Below are 22795 nucleotides of genomic sequence, written 5' to 3'. Positions count from 1 at the left end.
TACACAACCTATTGTTTTGTGTTGTGACTATGTAAATGTTTTATCTTAAACTTTGTCCATTGTGACTTTTTTAATGCTGTACAAATTGTTGTATAATGAGATATTTAGGTGAGATCAGATTAAGCCAGGAAAGTAGCTGTTAAACATTCGAGATGATGTGGTGTTCATTTCATGTGCCTAGCACATCCTTTCTGGGTTTTCAAGCAGCTGCAGGGAATGTGCAGATGGATCAAATCAAATCAAATTTTATTTGTCACATACACATACATACAGGGTACGACATGCAGTGAAATGCTTTTTACGATAGTCCGGCATTAGGGGATAAAATGGGGTGAAAAAAGAGAATAACAATAAAAACAAAGAAAAAGAAGGCAGAAAAATAAAGTATAAAAACTATAAAAAAAAATAAGAATATATAAGGATATAAAGATTTAAAAAGCAATTGAAGCATGGTTTTTGATTGTCCATAAAGTGGTGTGGTGGGCCGTCTCTTATCCCAGAGATCCCTCATGTCTGTGTTGCCTTCTGGTTCTCCCTTTTAGTTATGCTGCCATAGCGAGTCTTGCCGGAGTCCAAACTGCACAGTGACATTAACTTTCATACACCAATAGGGACATGTCCATGTCCTTTTCTTCCCGTCACCCTCTTCTCTCTCTCTCTCTCTCTCTCTCTCTCTCTCTCTCTCTCTCTCTCTCTCTCTCTCTCTCGGTCGAGTTAAACATGCTCCTGAGGCTCCAGTGACCACTGTTCCTGCCCCTCTCCCCCCCGTGGATCTTCCCACTTCATCCAGGCCTGCCTCTGGATAGTGTTCTTTTTGACTGGAGGCCACTCTGTGCAGCTGGGGAAGGTTTGTCATCAACGCCTTGGGTGGTTCCATGAAATTCCGGAGTAAGAACGGGAGCTTTGAGGATGGATTGGACTGTAGTTAATGTCAACAGTCTCCTACACTGACTCAGGAATACATTTCGCTTTTGATCATCATCACTGCACCCCGCAACATTGTATACCTGCCACAAATGGACATTCGGTGTAACCCAGATGAGGATGGGTTCCCTCTTGAGTCTGGTTCCTCTCAAGGTTTCTTCCTTATGCCATCTCGGGGAGTTTTTCCTTGCCACAGTCGCCAGTCCCCACCGGCTTGCTCATCAGGGACAAACTTACTCATAAAGAACATATTAATTTTTAATCACCGCATTATCTGTGTAAAGCTGCTTTGAGACAATGTTCATTGTTAAAAGCGCTATACAAATAAAAATGAATTGAATTGAATTGAATAAAGTGTCTGTGTGTGGTCTGGTGTGGTGTAAAGTGTCCATAAGTGTCCCTGTGCAGTATGGTGTGGTGTAAAGTGTCCGTAAGCGGTGCACTGTGCTGTGACTTGCGTCCAGTGTCTAAAGTGTCCTAGCACGAAAAGTGAGATGTGTGCAGGAAAAAGGTCTGATGATGCAGAAAGTGGCCCAGTTTTTTAGAAACTGGGTGTTTCAGGGAGCGGAAGCCGCTTTGCGTCCTTCACCGCTCTGCGAACACTTTAAGACGCAGCCTTGTACTCCTCCATGTCCCCGGTGTCGAGCCCCGTGTTGTAAGCAGCGGAGCGGGATCTCAGAGCGTCCACCCACGGAGAATCCACCCACGGCTTCTGGTTGGGAAACGTTCTGTTGGTGTTTTTTTGCACCGTATCATCTGCTAGTTTCCTGATGAATCCCACAACCGCTTCCGTAAACATGTTGACGTCATCAGAGCTGCGCCGGAACATGTCCCAGTCTGCGTCATCCATGGTCTTGCAGAGCGCCCACCGATTGGTCAGTCCAGCGCCCGACCTCCCTCTGAACCGGAGCTTCAGCTATATATTCTAGACCTTGTACTTATCTCTCGATTCCATCGGGAGCACTTGGACCAGCCTGGAGGGCTGTCTATAGCCGGTCTGATGTAGGGGGTGGTACTGTCATCCAGCAGCACTCGCAATTCTGGGGTTTTCACTACTGTTTCTAGGATTGCCCCATCTTGCAGCCACCAGGGCTGCCTTCCTCCTGCAGTATAAAGAGATGCCAATTCCTCACATTCCCTGCCAGATTGTCTATCAGCTCCCAGTCCATTCAAAACCCTCCAGCTCCTTATTTTCCTCTGTGGATTACTTACACTTTCGGATCTTCTATTTCTTTTTTTTTGGGGGGGGACAGTTCTGTATTTCTACTGCTCCTTATTGTCGTGTGTTCTGTATCATCTTCATTGCCTGCTACTCAATTATTAAAATACTTATTAAAAAGTGTTAAACTGCATTTGTCAGTATCCTGCATTTTGGGTCCTACTACCTGCACCTGACAACGTCAAGCTCTAAATTACCTACGAAGTGGCAAGGACCCTTTGAGGTCACATGGCGAGATGGAGATGTCAATTATGAGGTTAGAAGCACAGATAGAGTCAATGTACTCCTCTACTCCACGTACCACCTAAACCTCCTGAAACTAAGGAGAGAGGCAGTACCATTGCGTCTAGCAACAGTCATTCCTGAGAGGGAGAAGATGGGACAGAATATAACTTTACAACTCATGGCCCATTTTACCTTGGTATCATGTGGAGACCACCTTTCGCCACCACAGCTTTCCCACACTGTCATTTCTGCTTTTGCAGGCAGGCAATTTACATATCTAAATTATACAACTTCTGGATTATTCTGAAATTATTCTGTGTAAGTATTTAGTTTTCTTCTGATAGCAATCATGGATTTATCTGGTTTTATCATAGTTTATCTGTGACTACATGTATTTGAGTAACTAAGTATGTGCATGTTTTGTAAATAAGTGCACCAGTAAGTCATTAAATGAGCCATTATGTTCTAGCCAGGCACATCTTGAACCAGCAGAGCTCTACTGTCTCTTCAAAAGGCTCTATGAGCTCACATTATCGCCAATTTCAAATCTGCTGTGTTTGTGTTATTTTGGCTATTGTGGAATATAATAACAGCTATTAAATCGAGACAAATATGTTTGAACGCTTGCAATTTGCTACAGATGTGACTTGGAAGTCCTGACAGGTGCACTGTGACCATCCAGTCAAAGAATGTGAAAATGCCATTTTATGCTTGCTAGAGGGCCTCAGTGTGGACGTCTTGAAATTCGATTGGCTAAAGCAATAGCCTTAGAACAACCAAGATTTAAAGCTAAATGGCACCCTGCAGTGGTCACTGTGAATGACTTAAGGTAGTTTGACCCTTTGACCCCAGCAACACGTGATGTGATGTCTGAATTCTGCCTAGATAGAAAATTACACTCAGAGTTACACTCAGGTCCTGATGGCCGACCACAGAGTACAGTACATACAAGGTAAAATGTAAAAGTAAAAAATAAATAAATAACATGCAAGAAAGATTTATTAGGCAATACAAATGAGTATAATCACTTACAACATTTTATAGATGAGAAAAGTTTTATATGCATCATTTAATAATTTGCATTTATTATTAGAGCAATTCTTAATGATTACGATTAAAGAAAGAACTTAAGAGAAAATATTGTGCTGTAATTTTCAAGAAAAAAAGAAATCAGAATTCCATGGTAATGGCAGCTGAGTCGTAGAAATCCACAGATCTGCGTTTTCTAGTAAGGTTTCCGGTGCATGGCTAAAGAGGGTAAATGAGAATAAATGCATGAATTGCAAATTCAAAGGGAATTCTAAATATTTTAAAGCATCCTACTTTAACTTGACTATTCTGAAACTTACCAGTGCACAGTTTCCTGACTCCTTCAAACAGAGATGGACCTGGCAGTGCAGGTAGATCTTGATGGAGAAGCTTGTAAAAGTGAACATCCTGAATGAGAAGTGGCTGGATGTTGAGACACCGTTCTGCAACACCTCCACTGTGTCGTCATTGGGGTTTGGACACCTGGAGAGAGGAATTAATCGCTTTCGTGTGAGTAATATAAATATAATAGTCATATTTTTTGGCTGTTATTTTTTTATCACCTACTCGTTAATGATCAGATCCCAGCGAATGGAATAGTCAGTCTGGTTGACAGGCGTGGCCCAGCAGTTGTCCAGCACAAGAGCGATCCGATTGCTGTCAAATGGATTCACTTCCACAGCTATGTACATTTGATGGTTTACCTCTAGAGTCACATTTTCACCGAATGGAACCAGGAATGTAGCATCAGTATAGGGGATCATGCTGATCTGGTATGAACCTTCAGTAGACAGATCCTTGCTTATTATACTGTAAACAAAATAAAAGCATTTAACATAATAATGAATGATAATAGTAATTTGTATATTTTTTTACTTACAAAATATAAAATGCTAGAGATAAAAATTATGAGAAACTTTTTTCTTGTGACATTGCTTGTTAATTTATACCTTCCTATGGCGCTGATATCTGTAGGCATGGAGATGCTCTGGATGAGTGGATACACACAAGAAAAAGTGATGCTGAGGCCACCACTGCGACTGATCAGGCCTATCCCATTTACTGTTCCAATGCTATTCTCAAAGATGATGTGTGTGTTGTTATTCTGAAGAAACACAGAAAGATCCAAATCAATTACAGAAGAGGATTTAAGATAAGGGATTGAATAATGTAATGATACAACCTTAATGCATGTTAAATACTAAATGTACTTAATTTACATCTGACATTTGGTGTCTGCAATAGGACAAAACTAGACATTACTGTATGTGGTAAATAGTTATTTTTTTATTATAAAACATCAATACACTGATATGGCAGTCAGCAGCTTCGATTGATAAGAAATGTATTCTCAGACAGTTTGTGAATTATTCCAAATAATTTCTATTTATGCTCGTCATTTCACTGTTTTATCAGAACATTCTAGCAGACACCACAGCCTTCAGACATAACCATGCAACTCTAATGTATGATGGCAATCTCAATCATCATATTGATTAGAAACACCTTTTTCCAATTGCATACAGATCAAGCATTCATGTACTGTCCATGTTGTTACTGTACCTAAGTCCTGGGATTCTTTATTATTGACCTATTTTGTGACTGACTGATCTTTTGCCTGTTTGCTGTTGTCTCTTCCTGTCCATTACACTGTTTTGCATTTAAAACATTTTTAATTCGACCTTTAACATGCATTTGATAGTATTTGAAATGGCCACAGTCTAAAAATGTGTTTATTTATATTTTATTAACAAATAAAAGAGACATTTGAAAAATTCCTCTTATGCCACTGTGATTGTGAAAAAAAATTTTTTATGTTGTATTATTTTAAATGTATTTAAAAAATATATTGATGTATACATTTAAATTAGTTATAGTTACATTAAATGTTTGGGAAAAAGTGATTTACATTAAATAAGTGGACCAGCAGTTTTATACCTTCAGAGTTGTGCCACACATGTTGGCATTACAGTCAAAGTAGAACACCAGCCTGTTATTTTCGACCTGGCCTTTGCAGCTTGGGTCATTAAGGTGGAGAACATCTGCAGAATATCCTGCTTCAAACAGCTGACAGCGAGACAGAGACAGCTCCAGCTGCAGCTCCAGAGCATCCACATTTTAAATTATATTGACGATTGGTTGATATTGGCTCGTTCAGAGCACCACACAGTTCGGCATTGAGATGTCGTTCTCACCTACATGAAGGAACTGGGATTTAGACTAAACGCTGGGGAAGAGTGTACTTTCTCCAGCACAGAGCACCACTTTTCTGAGCGTGGTGTGGGACTCGGCTAGGTTGCGGGCACGGTTGTCTCCCACCCAGATCGAAGTGCAGTCAGGAGGGTAAGAGAAGGCCAGCCACTCACTGTGAAGCAGTTCCAGAGGCTGCTGGGTCTCATGGTGGCAGCGTCCAGTGTAATTCCACTTGGCCTCCTCCGCATGAGGCCCCTCCAGTGGTGGCTTCAGGTCAGAGGGTTCTCCCGGAGGGGGAATCCATATCTTCCCATCAAGGTCTCACAGGATGCCCTTCAAGCCTTAGATGTGTGGAAGGAACCAACGTTTCTGTCCCGAGGCCCCACTTAGGGACTCCTTGACGTCGCATAATGCTTACGATGGACACTTCCCTCATGGGGTGGGGATCGGTCATGAGTGGCCACTCCGCCCAAGGTCTGTGGAGCGGTCCACGTCTCTCGTGGCACATAAATTGCCTGGAGATGATGGGTGTGTTTTTGGAGTTAAAACACTTCCTGCCAGACCTAAGGGGTCACCATGTGATGGTCCGCATGGACAATACAGCGGTGGTCTCGTATATCAACCACCAGGGGGTCTCCGGTCTCGGCTCTTGAGACCCTGCGACCCTGTGCCACACTCCCTGCATCCCTTCTCTCTTCAGAAGCCAGCGTCACTTCCACCGCGCAGCCCGCCGATGACGTCACGACTTGCCTACTGGCCAGATTTAACACGTAGTTCAGGGCACGGACAATGCGGTGGCGTTCCCAAATCGTTGTGATACAGCGGTCTTGTTCCCTCAGGGAACATGGGTTACATACATAACCAAGAGACGTTACACATCTATATGCTGCATACACACAGTGTAATGAATCCTTACCTGGTGTCGTTGATGGAATTGCATGTCATGTTGTGAAAAAAAAACAAAGAAGAGTATGGATGGAAAAAGAAGAATACAAATAAATGATTTACCTCCATGATGATTACACATTATTATGAAATCAACTAAGGCATGTTTAAAAATGTATAAGAATTCAATGATTTAGAACAATATATTGGATTGATGAATTGTTCACACATTAATATGTAAACACACTGTCAGTGAAACTTCACCTGGTGTTGTTGTCATTGTTGTTGTTGTTGTTGAATTGTCTGTATGTGAGAGACAAACAAAAGGAGAGAAACATAGAGAGAACTGTGAAAATTAAACATTTTCTAAAAAAAAAAAAATAATTATTAATCAACACAGTGTAAAAAAGATGATTTACAATATACAATATTATAACCTTTGTTCTTGTCGAAGAAAAAGATTATAATGACCTGTAAATTGAAAAACCCAGCGACCAGGGATATTGACGTTACTAGATGAAGACAGCTCAGGGGCACTGTTTACTGGAATGGTGACAAAACTGCTGTTCTCCATGCCATAGCCGGCCTGGAAAATTCAATTGAAATTTAAAATATATTTTACACCTTATGATTAATACAAGAAAAGTGAATTATACTGGTATTTTTGGCTCTTATGAAAGAGTTAAAAGAAACTCATCTGTAAATAATTCATACATGTGGTTTATAGACACATCATTTAATACATGTTTGTCTGATTTTTGTAGATGAGATGCTTATTTTGTATGTTGATGTTATGAAATGAATTGCTTTTTTACTGTATATGTGATTTTTACACTGGAAATATATGTAATTATGAAGCGCTCACCAGCCAGTAAGGGGATGAAATAGTAGGAATGGTCCCATAGTTAATTAGAATGAAAGACAGGCCTCCACCATCTGAGGCCAAAATAACTTAAAGTGTTGCACTCTAATAAAGAAGAATAATGTAAGTAAAATTGTGTGCTTTGAGCTCAAAAGACTGAATAATCTGTTTTGACTTTTACCTGGAAACCAGAAAATTCAAGTGGGACATTTTCCCAAGTGGAAACAAAGACCCAGGAAGCAGAAAAGTAAACATTGGGGAACATCCTGTTAATTTCTTGGTTAGTTTGAGCTATTAGAGGTCCGCTTGTGGCCTGCTCGTAGGTCCATCTTCCTCCACTGTCCGAGTCCAGATCAGTCCACAGTGGTGCAATGATGTCTTTGTTTAGATTTCGGTTGGGAAATTCATCATCGATATTTGGAACAAAAAAAGCCACATAACCGCCCATACTCAGCTGAGAGAGAGAAGATACACATTATTTATCTACCAGCATGGAAAAAGGTGCATTTCAAGTGAAATTACATTTCAGCTCATTACATCTTTAATGTGAATGCAAGTGAACATGTGACCATGTGATTAATGTCATAAACCATATATCTTTAATGTAATAAAATGTGTACAAATGCAACTTAAAATAAAGCATATAATATTGTGAGATAAGAACAATATTAAAAAAATTCATCAAATAAATTCACAAAAAATCTCTAATTCCTGTACTTTCACTTACATTGAGTTGAGAGTAGGTGTTTCCACCATAATTGAATGTTTGCTGCAGCTGAATTGTTTCATACATTCCATCGCTGAGGAAAAGTTGTGTTGCTCCTGGTCCCACTTGAAACAAGGGTGAATCTGAAACAAAACAGCAATAAGAAAACACTGTTTAAGTAATACATTTAAATTTCTACACAACCTTAAGGTTTTTTTTTTTAAGTGTGGCAACCTTTCAAACACTGAATATGAACCATTAACATGTTTCTTTGTCACTTGCTAATGTGAACATAGTGTGATTGGATAATTGGAAATTTTGATTTATCTCCAAACTATTTAAAATGTTTCTGTTGATATTTCTAAACATATTAAAGAGGGAAGATATGTTACCCAGTCGGTAACTTTGAGCTGCGTCGCAACGCTTTGGGAACGCCCCCTCATTGTCCACGCTCTGAACCACGTGTGGAATTTGGCCAATAGGCAAGTCTTGACGTCAACGGCGGGCGTCTTCCTGACGACCAGGAGCTACAAAATGGCTGCATGGTGGTAGCAACGTTGGCTTCTGCTTGTTCAGGTTACCGCTGTTTATGTGTGATTCTGATCAAGTAATGTCTGGCAAGCAAAAATATCATGGTTGTGTTCATCCATGTCCCCGTTTCATTACGGGGAAGGATACGGATGATCGGTGCGTTGTTTGCCTCGGAGTGGAGCATGCTGATGTGGCTCTCGAGAGAGAGACGATTGTTCGCATTGTATCCACATGGCTATGCGCACACTTCGCTCCCGGAGAGCGCTTTACTCTGCCCAAGGTCTGTGGAGCGGTCCACGTCTCTCGTGGCACATAAATTGCCTGGAGATGATGGGTGTGTTTTTGGAGTTAAAACACTTCCTCCCGGACCTAAGGGTCACCATGTGATGGTCCGCATGGACAATACAGCGGTGGTCTCGTATATATCAACCACCAGGGGGGTCTCTGGTCTTGGCTCTTAAAACCCTGCGACCCTGTGCCACACTCTCTGCATCCCTTCTCTCTTCAGAAGCCAGCGTCACTTCCACCCCGCAGCCCGCCGATGACGTCACGACTTGCCTATTGGCCAGATTTTACACGTGGTTCAGAGCGCGGACAATGCGGTGGCGTTCCCAAATCGTTGTGACACAGCGGTCTTGTTCTCTCAGGGAACATGGGTTACATACATAACCAAGAGACGTTACACATCTATATGCTGCATACACACAGTGTAATGAATCCTTACCTGGTGTCGTTGATGGAACAGAAAAAAAACAATTATCAACACAGTGTAAAAAAGATGATTTACAAAATACAATATTATAACCTTTGTTCTTGTCAAAGAAAAAGATTATAATGACCTGTAAATTGAAAAACCCAGCGACCAGGGATATTGACGTTACTAGATAAAGACAGCTCAGGGGCACTGTTTACTGGAATGGTGACAAAACTGCTGTTCTCCATGCCATAGCCGGCCTGGAAAATTCAATTGAAATTAAAAATATATTTTACACCTTATGATTAATACAAAAAAAGTGAATTATACTGGTATTTTTGGCTCTTATGAAAGAGTTAAAAGAAACTCATCTGTAAATAATTCATACATGTGGTTTATAGACACATCATTTAATACATGTTTGTCTGATTTTTGTAGATGAGATGCTTATTTTGTATGTTGATGTTATGAAATGAATTGCTTTTTTACTGTATATGTGATTTTTACACTGGAAATATATGTAATTATGAAGCGCTCACCAGCCAGTAAGGGGATGAAATAGTAGAAATGGTCCCATAGTTCATTAGAATGAAAGACTGGCCTCCACCATCTGAGGCCAAAATAACTTGAAGTGTTGCACCCTAATAAAGAAGAATCATTTAAGTAAAATTGTGTGCTTTGAGCTCAAAAGACTGAATCATCTGTTTTGACGTGTACCTGGAAAGCAGAAAATTCAAGTGGGACATTTTCCCAAGTGGAAACAAAGACCCAGGAAGCAGAAAAGTAAACATCGGGGAACATCCTGTTAATTTCTTGGTTAGTTTGATCTATAAGAGGTCCGCTTGTGGCCTGCTCATAGGTCCATCTTCCTCCACTGTCCGAGTCCAGATCAGTCCACAGTGGTGCAATGATGTCTTTGCTCAGATTTCGGTTGGGAAATTCATCATCGATATTTGGAACAAAAAAAGCCACATAACCGTCCATACTCAGCTGAGAGAGAGAAGATACACATTATTCATCTACCAGCATGGAAAAAAGTGCATTTTAAGTGAAATTACATTTCAGCTCATTACATCTTTAATGTGAATGCAAGTGAACATGTGACCATGTCATTAATGTCATAAGCCCAAAATCCCAAAATCTTTCTCTCATCAAATTTTTCCCAAAAGTCCTAGGGATAATTACCCAGGCTCTTGTTCAATTATGAACACTGACAATAACTAAGGCACGTGAGGCCTGCAGTTCTTTAGATCTTGTTCTGGGTTATTTTAATAGCTCCTGAATGAGTCGCTCCTGTTGCAAGTTGTCTCCATTTGTGGATAATGGCTCTCATTATGGTTTACTGGAGTCTCAAATCACTAGAAATGGCTTTGAAACCATCTGCAGGCTGATATTTCGATTATTTAGTTTCAAAAAGTTGCTTTTTGAGATCTTTTGGCATGCGTCACTGTTCGACAGGTTCTATTTAAGTGATTTGTTGACAGGTCTGGCAGTAGTCAGGCCTGGACCGGACAAGCAAAATTTGTCTCAGCTTTCCATAAAATGTGGTTATTCATGATTTAGCAAGGGAGAGGAGCAAGTACTTTTTTTCACATAGGGTCAGGTAGGTTTGAACAGCTTTTTTTCCTTAATAAAAAAAATCATAATTTAAAAACTGTAGTTTGCATATACTTTGGTTATTTGTGTAATATTAACATTTCTTTGATGATCTCAGTTATTTAACTGTAACAAATATGCAAAATCAGGAAGGAGACAAATATTTTTTCAGAGCAATGTATTTTAGATAAAATGTGCTGATGTGTATTTTCAAGTGGATAAAATCACACATGTTGAAAGACGGGGATAAATGCTGGATGCAGTGTTCACACATTTCTATATCTGTTCTATCATCATCTATATCTGTTGATGATGATGTTGGCACTGCATGTCATATTTATGTAGAAAAACAGAAAGGTAGAAAGAAAAATTCAAATTAATTATTCATCTAAACATCATTATAAAATGTACTGATGCATATTTAAAATTGCATCATATTTCTAATGCTGAAGGAATATGATAATGGACCAATAGAATGTTTACACAATTGTATATACACATGGTGCCAGTGAAACTTTACCTGTTGTTGTTAATGTAACTTCATGTCATAGTGAGGAAGAGTCAGAGATGCAGATATAAAATAAAAAAGAAATGGTTTTACTCGACACGTTATTATGAAAAACATTTCTGTTCATTAACATATTTATACATGCACACACTGTCTATTAAATTCCACCTAATATACCTTGTGTATATTGTGTTTCCACCCCACCTGGAAGTAAAGAGAGAATGATATTATTTATGCGATTAATATTTGACATTACAAATGCAATGAGAGAATGGCTTCAGTTTTTTCCAATAGAACCAACTGCACTATATGGCAGCAAATATGCCATAAAGACTAAAAAACATTCTTCTTTTTAATAAAAATGAGTAAAAAATCTATTTCAAGTCCTTCAAATGCTCTTTTAAAAAATGCAATAGAAAAAGTGCATGCAGAGCACATCAATTACTTTTACTGTGAAAAGAGAATGAAGTCATACTGCCTTTTTGCACATGCACACCTACATTTCAAATGGCATATTTTACACTCAATTACATACTCAATTACATACATCTCCTTCCCAGAAAAGGACTTTACTTTATGTTATAAAAAGAAAGTTGGTATAGTAATATTTTAAGTAACAGATGAGCCTAAGACCTGCATCTAATTACTTTTTACATATGATTCTGCATTATGTACAAGTGTGTTTAAGTCCAAATGCATTCTTTGTGTAATAAAAGATTTGAAATTGTATTTAAAGTAATTGTGTCTTAGTTTGAATTTTAAACATGTTTAAAAAAATTTAAACTCTACTATACACTATACTCACAAACAATCAAAAACTCGAAAGACTTACTCATATAGAGCAGGGTGGCCAGACACAGCAGACGTGGACACCCCATAAACAAGAGTAAATCTGGGATTGGGGGGGACAGTATTAATATTAAGAGGCATATTCACTTACACAGAGAAAAAAACTAATTTAGGAATATTTTAGAACATAATAATCCCATTGTTTTTCATATATAGACAAACATAATGACCCAAATAATACATGCCCAATTAAGGGCTAATAATATATAATGTGTGTGTGTGTGTATATATATATATATATATATATATATATATATATATATATATATATATATATATATATATATATATATATATATATATATATATATATAAAATTCCCAGAAACAGCAATATCGTTAAATGTTTTAAACCTAATTTAGATCAATAAATCATAAAAAATTGTTGTTAATACATTTTCTATTTCATTTTAAGCTTACCTCGATGTTAATCACTTATATTGTGCCTGCAGAACGTCTGTGTCATCAATATGAGTAGTGTATCACTATGGGTGTGCATTTATATAGTCACCAAGACAGAAAAAACAAAAACAAAAGGAATATGCAGCTGTCAAATGTGATTTTCTGGTTCACATCCTTAAAAATTCTGTTTTGTAATTAGACCTACATGACCCACATGATCTACGTGTCTACTGAAAGATAATACTGAGGCTAGGACAATAGTTTTAATCGCACTCAGTCTATTGTATTGTGTCATGACTAAGCTGATATATTGAGTTAGAAAGTTAAAATAGACAATCTTTAAAAACAATTGCACATTTAATTGTCATGTATTAAAAAACATCCCGATACCCAGGCAACACCAGACTTGTAATAAAATTTGATTGCTATATATATATATTTTTTTATTATTTTTATTATTTTTTTTTATTTAACCTTTATTTAACCAGGTTAGTCTCATTGAGATATAGAATATCTTTTTCAAGAGAGGCCTGGCCAAAATAGCAGAACAAAATGAAATCACACAATCACAAAACAAACAAAAAACGCAAAAGAAACTCAAGTACATTTCAATTTAAATAAAAGTGCCATTAATTAAAACATTTGCACGTGTGGATAGACTCATGTTCTATAGATTTAACATAATGTTTGAAATCATTGAAGGAAATTAGACACTGTAGCTTTAGTGATTTCTGTAGGTCATTCCAAGTTGAAGGTGCAAAAAACATAAAAGCCTTTTTTGAACAACTCTGTCCTAACTTGAGGAACATTTAATGAGAGATTTTTTTGGGACCGTAAACCATAAGTACTCTGTACAAAAGAAAGAAATTCGGATATGTAGCCTGGCAGCGTGCCTATAATACCCTTATATATAAAAATATAAAGGTGAGTAAGCCGGCGATTTGACAGAGAGAGCAAATTCACTTGGGAGTAAAGTGTACAATGATGCGTGAGAGGTCTGCAATTTGAAATAAACCTTAAAGCTCCATGAAACACAGCATCCAACATCTGAAGACACTTTGATGCGGCATTCATATACAACAGATCACCATAATCAATAATAGAGAGAAATGTGGCATCAACTAGCCTTTTTCTAGCAGAAAAAGTAAAACAAGATTTGTTCCTAAAGAAAAAACCTAACTTCAATTTCAACTTTTTTACCAGGTTCTGTATATGAAGCTCAAAAGAAAAGGTGCTCATCAATTAAAAATCCTAAATATTTATAAGATGAAACTACCTCAATTGTTTTACCCTGGTCAGTAACAATATTCAGGTCCAACTCTTTTTTCCTTGAGTTTGAAAATACCATTACTTTGGTCTTCTCTGCATTAAGCACAAGCTTTAAATGATAAAGCTGTGCTTGCACTCTATCAAAAGCAGTTTGCAAGCATTCATACGCCTTCCTAATGGTAGCTGCGAAACAATAAATGACCGTATCATCTGCATAAAAATGGAAAGATGCATGTTGAACATTTTCCCCTAGACAGTTTATATAAATAGTGAATAAAGTGAATAGTGAATAGTGTACAAATTATTGAAAGAAAGGTTTCTGGATTCACCGCGGCCGGTTTTGCCGCATAACTGCCACGATACCATACACCATACTGTAATATGTTTGGTAAAGAGGCACAGTGTTGAGGTGTTTTTCCGTGTTAATGTTTTTACTGCATGCAAATGTTATTATTTTGAAACAATGCAAGACATTCCTCTACTAACATTCTCCATAATGAGCATTCACAGCTGCAAGTGTAACAATGACTATATTTTCATTGGTACATTTATATAATGAAATTCGCCTTCATTTTTTTAAGGTTTGTGTAACCGTTTCAACAGTTTAAGTCATATGAATTTTCATTCATTGCAAAAATTCTATTTGTAACTAACTCCCTTGACCTTAAAACTTTAACTTAAACTTAAACTTATTTTTTTTGCAGACTTCAAGCATGAAATGATTCTACCGGCAGATCATTTTCATCAATACAAATGACGTCTGGACAAATGACCTCTTTTGCAATGGGGGTGGGTGCAGCAGACCAGGTGGTGCACATTGGATTCTGCTTTAATTTACATTTTACCAACTTTTTTTTTTTTGGAATTGGCGTAGTACTTAACATGTCATTGTATTATCAAACAGTTTGCAATGCAGATGTGCTGCAGGAGAAACCTCACACTGGTTTGCATTGGTCAAAGTAGCTAACGATGGCAAAACAAAAGCTTAGCGCTGACTTTAAAGAAAGTTACAAATGTTTAGGATTGGTTGTGTGAAGGTTTTCAGTTTAAAAATAACTTTTTCTTTTAATTAAGAACATTGGAAAAAGTCTTGCTGGTGTTTTTGGCCTGCTTGGCTTGTTTTTTTATGCATTGCTTAATTATGACTGAGTTTAATCCGACAACTGATTTTGTTGTTGTCTTTTCCAGTCCTTAAAGATGGGGTCAATGTACTAGCCTGGAAAATGGATGGTTTTATATAATTTATTTCAGTAGTACTATGAAGCTTCTTTTTTGCTTCTTTTTTGACATGACAGAGGCATGTTTTTCAGTTTATATGTTTTCACAATGTGCTTTACTGTAAAAAGGTGGACTGGCATTTAAGTCATGCATAGTTTGCAGAGGTGGGAAGTAACAAAGTACAAATACTTCGTTACTGTACTTAAGTAGATTTTTTTGGTATCACTACTTTACTCCCCTATTTATTTTTCAGACAACTTTTTACTTTTACTCATTACATTTTTACACAAATATCTATACTTTCTACTTAAGATTTATAGATTTGGTGAATTTTTTTGTTTTTTTTCCACTGCGTGCCGGTTTCAACCGAACAACCGATTTCCTGTCATTGGGCGTCTTTTTTAATCCACTGGTGTATAAAGTCCTGACTCTCACTCACCACAGATGAAGACTAGTTTACGAAGCTAAGAATCAGCAGGGTAGAAGGAAGTAAGAAGTTTGGGGTTAACGTGGATGAGACAGAGGGAGTCAGTGATGTAAACATGACTGAGAACAGAATCATTTTTGATCACCTGATCATCATCATCATCATCATCATCATCATTTCTCTGCTTGTGTTTTATATGTGGATCTTCAGCCTGGATACATTCATTCGATAACAACATTTTTAATTTGTTATATATATATATATATATATATATATATATATATATATATATATATATATATATATATATATATATATTTGGCTGTCAAGATTACATTTATTTTAAACGGCACTACATTTTATTAACGCAATTTAGCGCACATTTCTGTTTTACCATTTTTATAAAAAATGTAAATACATAAATAAATAACAATATAAAAGAGGCGAAATTAAAACCTTCGGCAAAAAATACATTTATTCACGAAGTCCTTTCTTTACTTAGATATAAAATAAATAAATAATAAATAAATAAAATGTCTATGGTTATATATATATATATATATATATATATATATATATATATATATATATATATATATATATATATATATATATATATATATATATAAGCTTCTTGACTTGAAGAGGTGCAGTTTCTCTGGTTTCACCTAATTAACTGTCCGTGTGGAAACATAGCAAAGGCTCTTAATGATGTCCACACGTCTCTGCACTCCTATAGCCTTTATATTTAATCACTGTACATATGCTTACATACATATCACATGCTGTACATATGATACATGTTTATCTGCACGATTTATTTGCTATTTTTTGCACTTCTGGTAGATGCCAAACTGCATTTCGTTGCTGTGTACTATGCAATGACAATAAAGTTCTATCTATCTATCTATCTATCTATCTATCTATCTATCTATCTATCTATCTATCTATCTATCTATCTATCTATCTATCTATCTATCTATCTATCTATTATGATGTGAGGTCCAGTTAACAGCTAAAACAGGTAGAAGTAATAACTACTTTTTACTTAAGTACATGTCAGACCCAAGACTTCTTTACTTTCACTTGAGTAAAAAAGCATAATCAGTCCTTCAACTTTTACCCGGGTATTTTAAAGCACGAGTAGGTGTACTTCTTCTTAAGTAAAGGATATGTGTACTTTTGCCACCTCTGATAGTTTTCATTTAAGTATTTATTGTTTAAAAAAAATTTGTCATTTCATTTCCGTGTGGTCCGACCCAACAAACAAGCTACTGTAGCCCAAATTGCTAAAGAATTAATGCTGGTTCTGATAGAAAAGGCTGTGTAGCCACAAACCAATCATTTTCAGGTTGGTGGTCATAATGCTATGCATGATCGATGTATAAATAATTTTGTGTGAAGTATTAATCATAATAAAAATAGGAAGTGGTGGCTCAGTGGTTAAGGCATTACACTTAATAAGGCATTACACTGGTTTGGAAGGTTGAAATCCCACCATCACCAAGCTGCCATTGCCCTTGAGCAAGGCCCTTAAGGCCCCTTGCGCAGTTGTAAGTTGCTCTGGATAAGGGCGTCTGCCAAATGCCACAATATTAAATTAATAACTATAATAATAATTATAATAACTGCAATTAATGCTTGATAAATAAATGTTTGATAAAGGGTGGCAAGAAAATACATTGCTTTAATAAAAGTCATTTTTCATTTAGAGCATTTTCATCTCATTTAAATTTTAAAAACAAGTGTAAAAAAAAAATATATATATACCTCATTAATTTATATAATGTAATATAAATAGCTTTTTTCTTTTATAAGGATTGTGTAACCATTTCAACAGAAATGGTCACAAATGGGAATTGTTACTAATCTTCAAAAGGTTTTTCCTTTTTTTTTTTTGGATTGGATTATTAAAGCATTTAATGTTAATTGACAAAAGAAATTTAATCTCCATTTGCTAAAATTTTACACTGATTAATGCAATGACTCATTGGAGACTTTTTATTATTATTAAATATTGTGTTATTTCGTTTGTATAGCACATTTAACAATGGACAGTTTTACAAATAAATAAATTATGAATAAATATTTGTTTATTCAAAAAACAAATATTATTCATTTAAAGGTTCATCTCTAATGAGCAAGCCCAGTGGTGTCAGGGGTGAGATCAAATTCCCTGAGAAAAAACCTTCCGAGGAACCAGACTTTAAAGAGAACCCAAACTTGTTTGAGTCGAATGGATTCTGTCCAAGAAAAGTGTATTTGTGTTGAGTTTGCTATTAAGAATAAACAGGGGTGTTTTTTTTGTGATAATTTAACACTTAATGAAAACTTTGAAATATAGAATATAATATAAGATTTTTTTTTTTTATAACATATTTCCTTTTTTGTGAAACATTCCAAAATAATTTAAATTATGGGCAAGAAATGGGTTGAAATATTAACAAAACAAATATAAACAAAAGGCAAAAATGTGGTGGTTGGAAAAGTACAATAATTGTGAGTAATATATAAAATCATTTGTCTTCACTTAAACTAGGAAAGCACAAAGCCAGCTTCATAAAGATATGGTTTAATGAGTTGGAGTGGAAGATCTTGAGTAAATCTTGAGTATACAGCTTGAACCTCATTCCTATTGAACACCTTGTGACTGCAAACCCTCAGTAACTGACTTTACAAACACCCTTGTGGATGAATAAGCACCAATGTCCACAACTAGGCTCCAAAATCTAGTGAAACATCTACCCAGAAATAAGCACTAAATGTGGGATGGGATGGTCAGACTATAGTTTGTCCAAATATTGTATTAATAATTCAAAAGGCTAGTAAATTGCAAATTATGGAGAACTATAACAAGTTCAAACGAGAATTCTTTTGAGCGATAGTTTTTGCTGACTAAAATACTCACAAAATTAGTTATCATTCATTTTTAATAAATCAATCTAGTAATTTTTTTTCTAAGGCCAGTTATTTGTAAGGGTAGTATTAGATTATTCTGTGAAGCGATCTAATCTTTCCTATAAGCCTTACAAGTGTTTCCTTTAAGAAAAGGGTTTTTCTTATGCCAAACTGGGAGTTACTGCATTATTTCCTGTATAGTAATTGATTGAAATGACAAGACATCTAAAATGAAACCTAATACAATAGCTGGCAACAGTGACAGCACAGCAAGTTGAACTAGTTGGACAACTGCATATTTATTTGGAGGTTCTTTCGTGTGAGGGTGCCGAGCAATGTACAGGCTGTTCTTGTTTTTTTTTTCTTCGTAATCCTATACTTTCCTTTGATTGATCGAGTCAACACACCTGTGCTGTGAGAACAAGAAAAGAATCCCTACATACTTGAATTTGTGTAATAACCAAGGTCACCAAGTACACAGTGATTTATTAGGAATATTTTGCACAGAAACATTTGACAAAACAGGAAAGAATGATGTCTAAAATATATTTCTTTTTGTTTTAAATTATGTCCAGAAACAAATGCTCACCTGGGTTAGATTTCAACTGTCATAGCTAAGGGTCTAAATGCTTATATCTTTTTCTATGGTTTTACTTTGCAATTATGCTGTATGATGGAGTAAAAAAAAACTATTTACGTGTCTGAACAGCTATTGGATGTACTGTATGCTTTAACATGGCTAAGAAACTGAAAAATACATGTAGCTGCATGATCGTCTGCATAATTCATGGAATATTCATGACTGTAAACCACAAACTGCATATGACTTACGATTGAGTCAGTGTTTAAATTTGTGTTATTGTAGCTACATGTGTATAAAAGTCAATTGAGGCATATACTGAGCTACATTATGTCCAAAAGCAGTAGACATTTCAATATTTGCTGTCATTTTGCCATCATGGTTGCTGCAGAAACCAGACAGAAATAATTTAAATAACTATATATGAATAGTTCCTGGCAAAACAGTACAGTAGGCACCATTGGAACAGCTTATGTGACCACCTTTAGCACTTTTACAACCTGGAATTAAAATGGGCTTAAATTAGATTATTACCATGAATCTGCAATATAGCCAGCTCCAAATCAAAAAACAGAGGTGTGAGTGTTTGCCTACAATTGCAGATTTGCCTGCGATTATTTAAATTCTTTGCCTGACCAAAAAAACTTGCCTTTAACCTGGTAAAAGACTGTTGCACAGCCAGTTCCACATACTTTAAGTTACTTTCACTTTAAGGTTTTGGCAAGGGTACCAAAGACAATGAAAAAAAAAAAAAAAAAAAAACAAGACAATAATGTTTGTTTAACTTGTTTCTACGCCTGGCATGTTAAAGCAGGAATCTTGCCTGGCAGGAATTCATCGTGAATCAGCACAATACCTTATGCCAACTCCTCACCTACCTTTGGGATTCAATCTGCCATCTTTAATTCAATTAATTTTTATTTGTATATCGCTTTTAACAATGAACATTGTCTCAAAGCAGCTTTGCACAGATAATGCGGTGATAAAAAATTAATATGTTCTTTATAAGTAAGTTTGTCCCTGATAAGCAAGCCGGTGGCGACTGTGGCATAAAGAAGAAACCTTGAGAGGAACCAGACTCAAGAGGAAACCCATCCTCATCTAGGTTGTACTGAATGTCAATTTTTTGCAGATATATGATGTTGCTGGGTACAGGGATGATGATCAGAAGCGAACTGTAGTCCTGAGTCAATGTAGCAGTCTGTTGACATTAACTACAGTCCAAATCCATCCTCAAAACTCCCGTTTGTACCTCAGAATTTCATAGAACCACCCAAAGCATTGATGAGAACCGTCCAAGGCTGCACAGAGTCGCAATCGAAGAGAGCACTATCCAGAGGCAGGCCTGGACGAAGTGGGAAGATCCACAACGGTAAGAGGGGCAGGAACAGTGGTAACTGGAACCTCAGGGGCATGTTTAACTCGGGCGAGAGAGAGAGAGAGAGAGAGAGAGAGAGAGAGAGAGAGAGAGAGAGAGGGGTGATGGGAAGAGAAGGATATGGATTATGATGTGTACTTATTGTTGTATGAAAGTCAATGTCACTGTGCAGTTTGGACTCCAGCAAGACTCGCTATTGCAGCATAGCTAAAAGGGAGAACCAGAAGTTAACACCGACATGAGGGATCTCTGGGATAAGAGACGACCCACCACACCCCCATCAACAAACCTGAGTGAAACATGTGAGAGTGAGGGGACGACAGCATACAAATATTCCAGTTCACCAAACACTCTATATCCATGATCCCTCCAGATCTGCTCCTTTACCTTAGAAAAATCTACTGATCAAAGACTTGACTAAATAAATGTTTTTAACCTCCACTTGTACACTAAAACTGTGTCTGAATCCTGAACACTGATTGGAAGGTTGTTCCATAACTGTGGGGCTTTATAAGAGAAAGATCTGGCCCCTGCTGTAGTCTTCATTATTTGAGGAACCAACAGATAGCCTGCACCTTTTGATCTAAGTAGGCATGGAGGATTATACTGGTACAGAGGTTTACTCAGATACTGCAATGCGAGACCGTTAAGTGCTTTATACGTCAGTAGAAGTATTTTATAATCAATGCGGGATTTGATTGGGAGCCAGTGTAGACTAATTAAAACAGGGCTGATGTGGTCATATTTCCTAGATCTAGTGAGGACTCTTGCTGCTGCATTCTGACCTAACTGAAGCTTATTTAGGAACTTACTCGAACACCCAGACAGTAAAGCATTACAGTAGTTTAATCTAGATGTAACTAAAGCATGAACTAGTTTTTCTGCATCCTGTAATGACATCATTTTTCTATTTTTAGCAATATTTCTAAGGTGAAAGAAGTCGATCCTGGTAATATTCACATGAGCCTCAAAGGAAAGACTAGGGTCAATAATCACACCAAGGTCTTTGACTGCTGTACACACTGAAACAGGAACACCATCCAGAGATTGTACGTAATCGGAAAGTTTGCTTCTGGCTGCATGTGGTTCTAGTAAAATTACTTTCGTCTTATCTGAGTTGAGCAGAAGAAATTTATTAGGCATCCACTGTCTAATGTCCTTTACACACTCCTCAACATTGTTAAGCTGATCTCTCTCATCTGGCTTTGCTGAAATATACAGCTGTGTATCATCAGCATAGCAATGGAAGCGAATACCATGTTTATGTATAATTCCACCCAGAGGTAGCATATGTAAAGAGAAAAACAGTGGGCCTAAGACAGATCCTTGCGGAACACCAAACTTTACCTCAGAGATTGTGGAGAACACACCATTTACATCAACAAAATGATAGCGATCAGTCAAATAAGACCTGAGCCAGGAGAGAGCTGTTCCCTTTATTCCAACAATGTTCTCAAGTCTAGCAAGCTGTTGTCATGCGGGTACAGAGGCGGACGCCGAAGTAGCGGCAAATAAAGTTTTATTCACACACAAAACACAAGCAAGGCGGAGCCAACACAAAAACCTGCTGCAAAAAAGAGATAATCCGGTGGTGCGCACACAGCGTGGCCCACAGCAGTTCAGAGTCCGCAGGATAATCCAAATAACGAAATCCGGGGGAAAAAAGGAAAGTATAATCCCAGGTGCGTCTGGAAAGAGACGCGGTCCACTATATCCGGGTCAGAACCCGAGTCAAGGGGGAATAATCCACGGTGCACCTGGAAAGAGGCACGGTCCGCACGAAGAGAGAGAGAGAGAGAGAGAGTCCAAGTGATACGGTACATAGCGGGGATGAGCCTACGCGAACACACGGTATGAACTAATCACGCACGCACCAACAAACCGCCGGGGCACCTACAGCATACATCCACATTGGACCATGTACATACAATAAAGGACCCGGAGCGTGGGTGAATGTGGGGTTTATATAGGCGGTGTGTTTAGCGTGTAGATGAGAGTCGGGTGTGCGTGGTTAGTGCGACGAGAGAAGCTCCTTGCGGGCGGGGCGCGTAAGAGAGAAGGAGCGGGGCATTCCCCGAAGCACCGAAGTTTGACAACCACTGAAGGGGGCGTGGCAGGGGGATCCCTGACAGCAGTATAGTATGATCAATGGTGTAAAGAGCTGCACTAAGTCAAGCAAAACAAGAAAAGAGACAAAACCCTGATCAGAGGCCAATAACCGGTAATTTATCACCTTAACTAGCGCCGTCTCTGTGCTATGATGAGGCCTAAATCCTGACTGATACATTTCAAAAATGTTATTCCTAAGTAGATGTGAGCAGAACTGCTGTGCTACAACCTTTTTTTAAATTTTGGATATAAAGGGGAGGTTTGATAATGGCCTGTAGTTGGACAGCTGACAGT

The 22795-nt window shown here is 37.4% G+C and overlaps 2 protein-coding genes and 1 long non-coding RNA gene across 3 annotated transcripts in view; all 3 read right to left on the bottom strand.

The window, feature by feature from the left end:
- LOC310734700 (uncharacterized protein) overlaps positions 1 to 22795 on the bottom strand; it is a 133110-nt gene that overhangs the window by 35730 nt on the left and 74585 nt on the right. The window lies entirely within an intron of this gene.
- Positions 3372 to 6535, bottom strand: LOC310734907 (pancreatic secretory granule membrane major glycoprotein GP2-like; the record flags this gene model as incomplete). The annotated part of the gene is made up of 8 exons (XM_083557380.1): positions 3372 to 3616; positions 3718 to 3880; positions 3965 to 4207; positions 4348 to 4502; positions 5336 to 5491; positions 5660 to 5857; positions 6166 to 6424; positions 6507 to 6535. 8 exons carry the CDS (start codon positions 6533 to 6535, stop codon positions 3539 to 3541), a joined length of 1281 nt encoding a protein of 426 aa, XP_083413506.1. The 3' UTR covers positions 3372 to 3538.
- LOC310734794 lies at positions 11396 to 12695 on the bottom strand. Its single transcript, XR_014536136.1, has 3 exons — positions 12641 to 12695; positions 12205 to 12264; positions 11396 to 11576 (listed from the first exon to the last, which is right to left on the bottom strand). It is a non-coding gene; the product is annotated as an uncharacterized lncRNA (long non-coding RNA).

This window comes from Silurus aristotelis, assembly GCF_946808225.1.
Source record: "Silurus aristotelis genome assembly, chromosome: 12".
Classification (NCBI taxonomy): Eukaryota; Metazoa; Chordata; class Actinopteri; order Siluriformes; family Siluridae; genus Silurus; species Silurus aristotelis.
The sequence above is the reverse complement of the archived record's forward strand: the minus strand, read 5'-3'. Positions and strand labels throughout refer to the sequence as shown.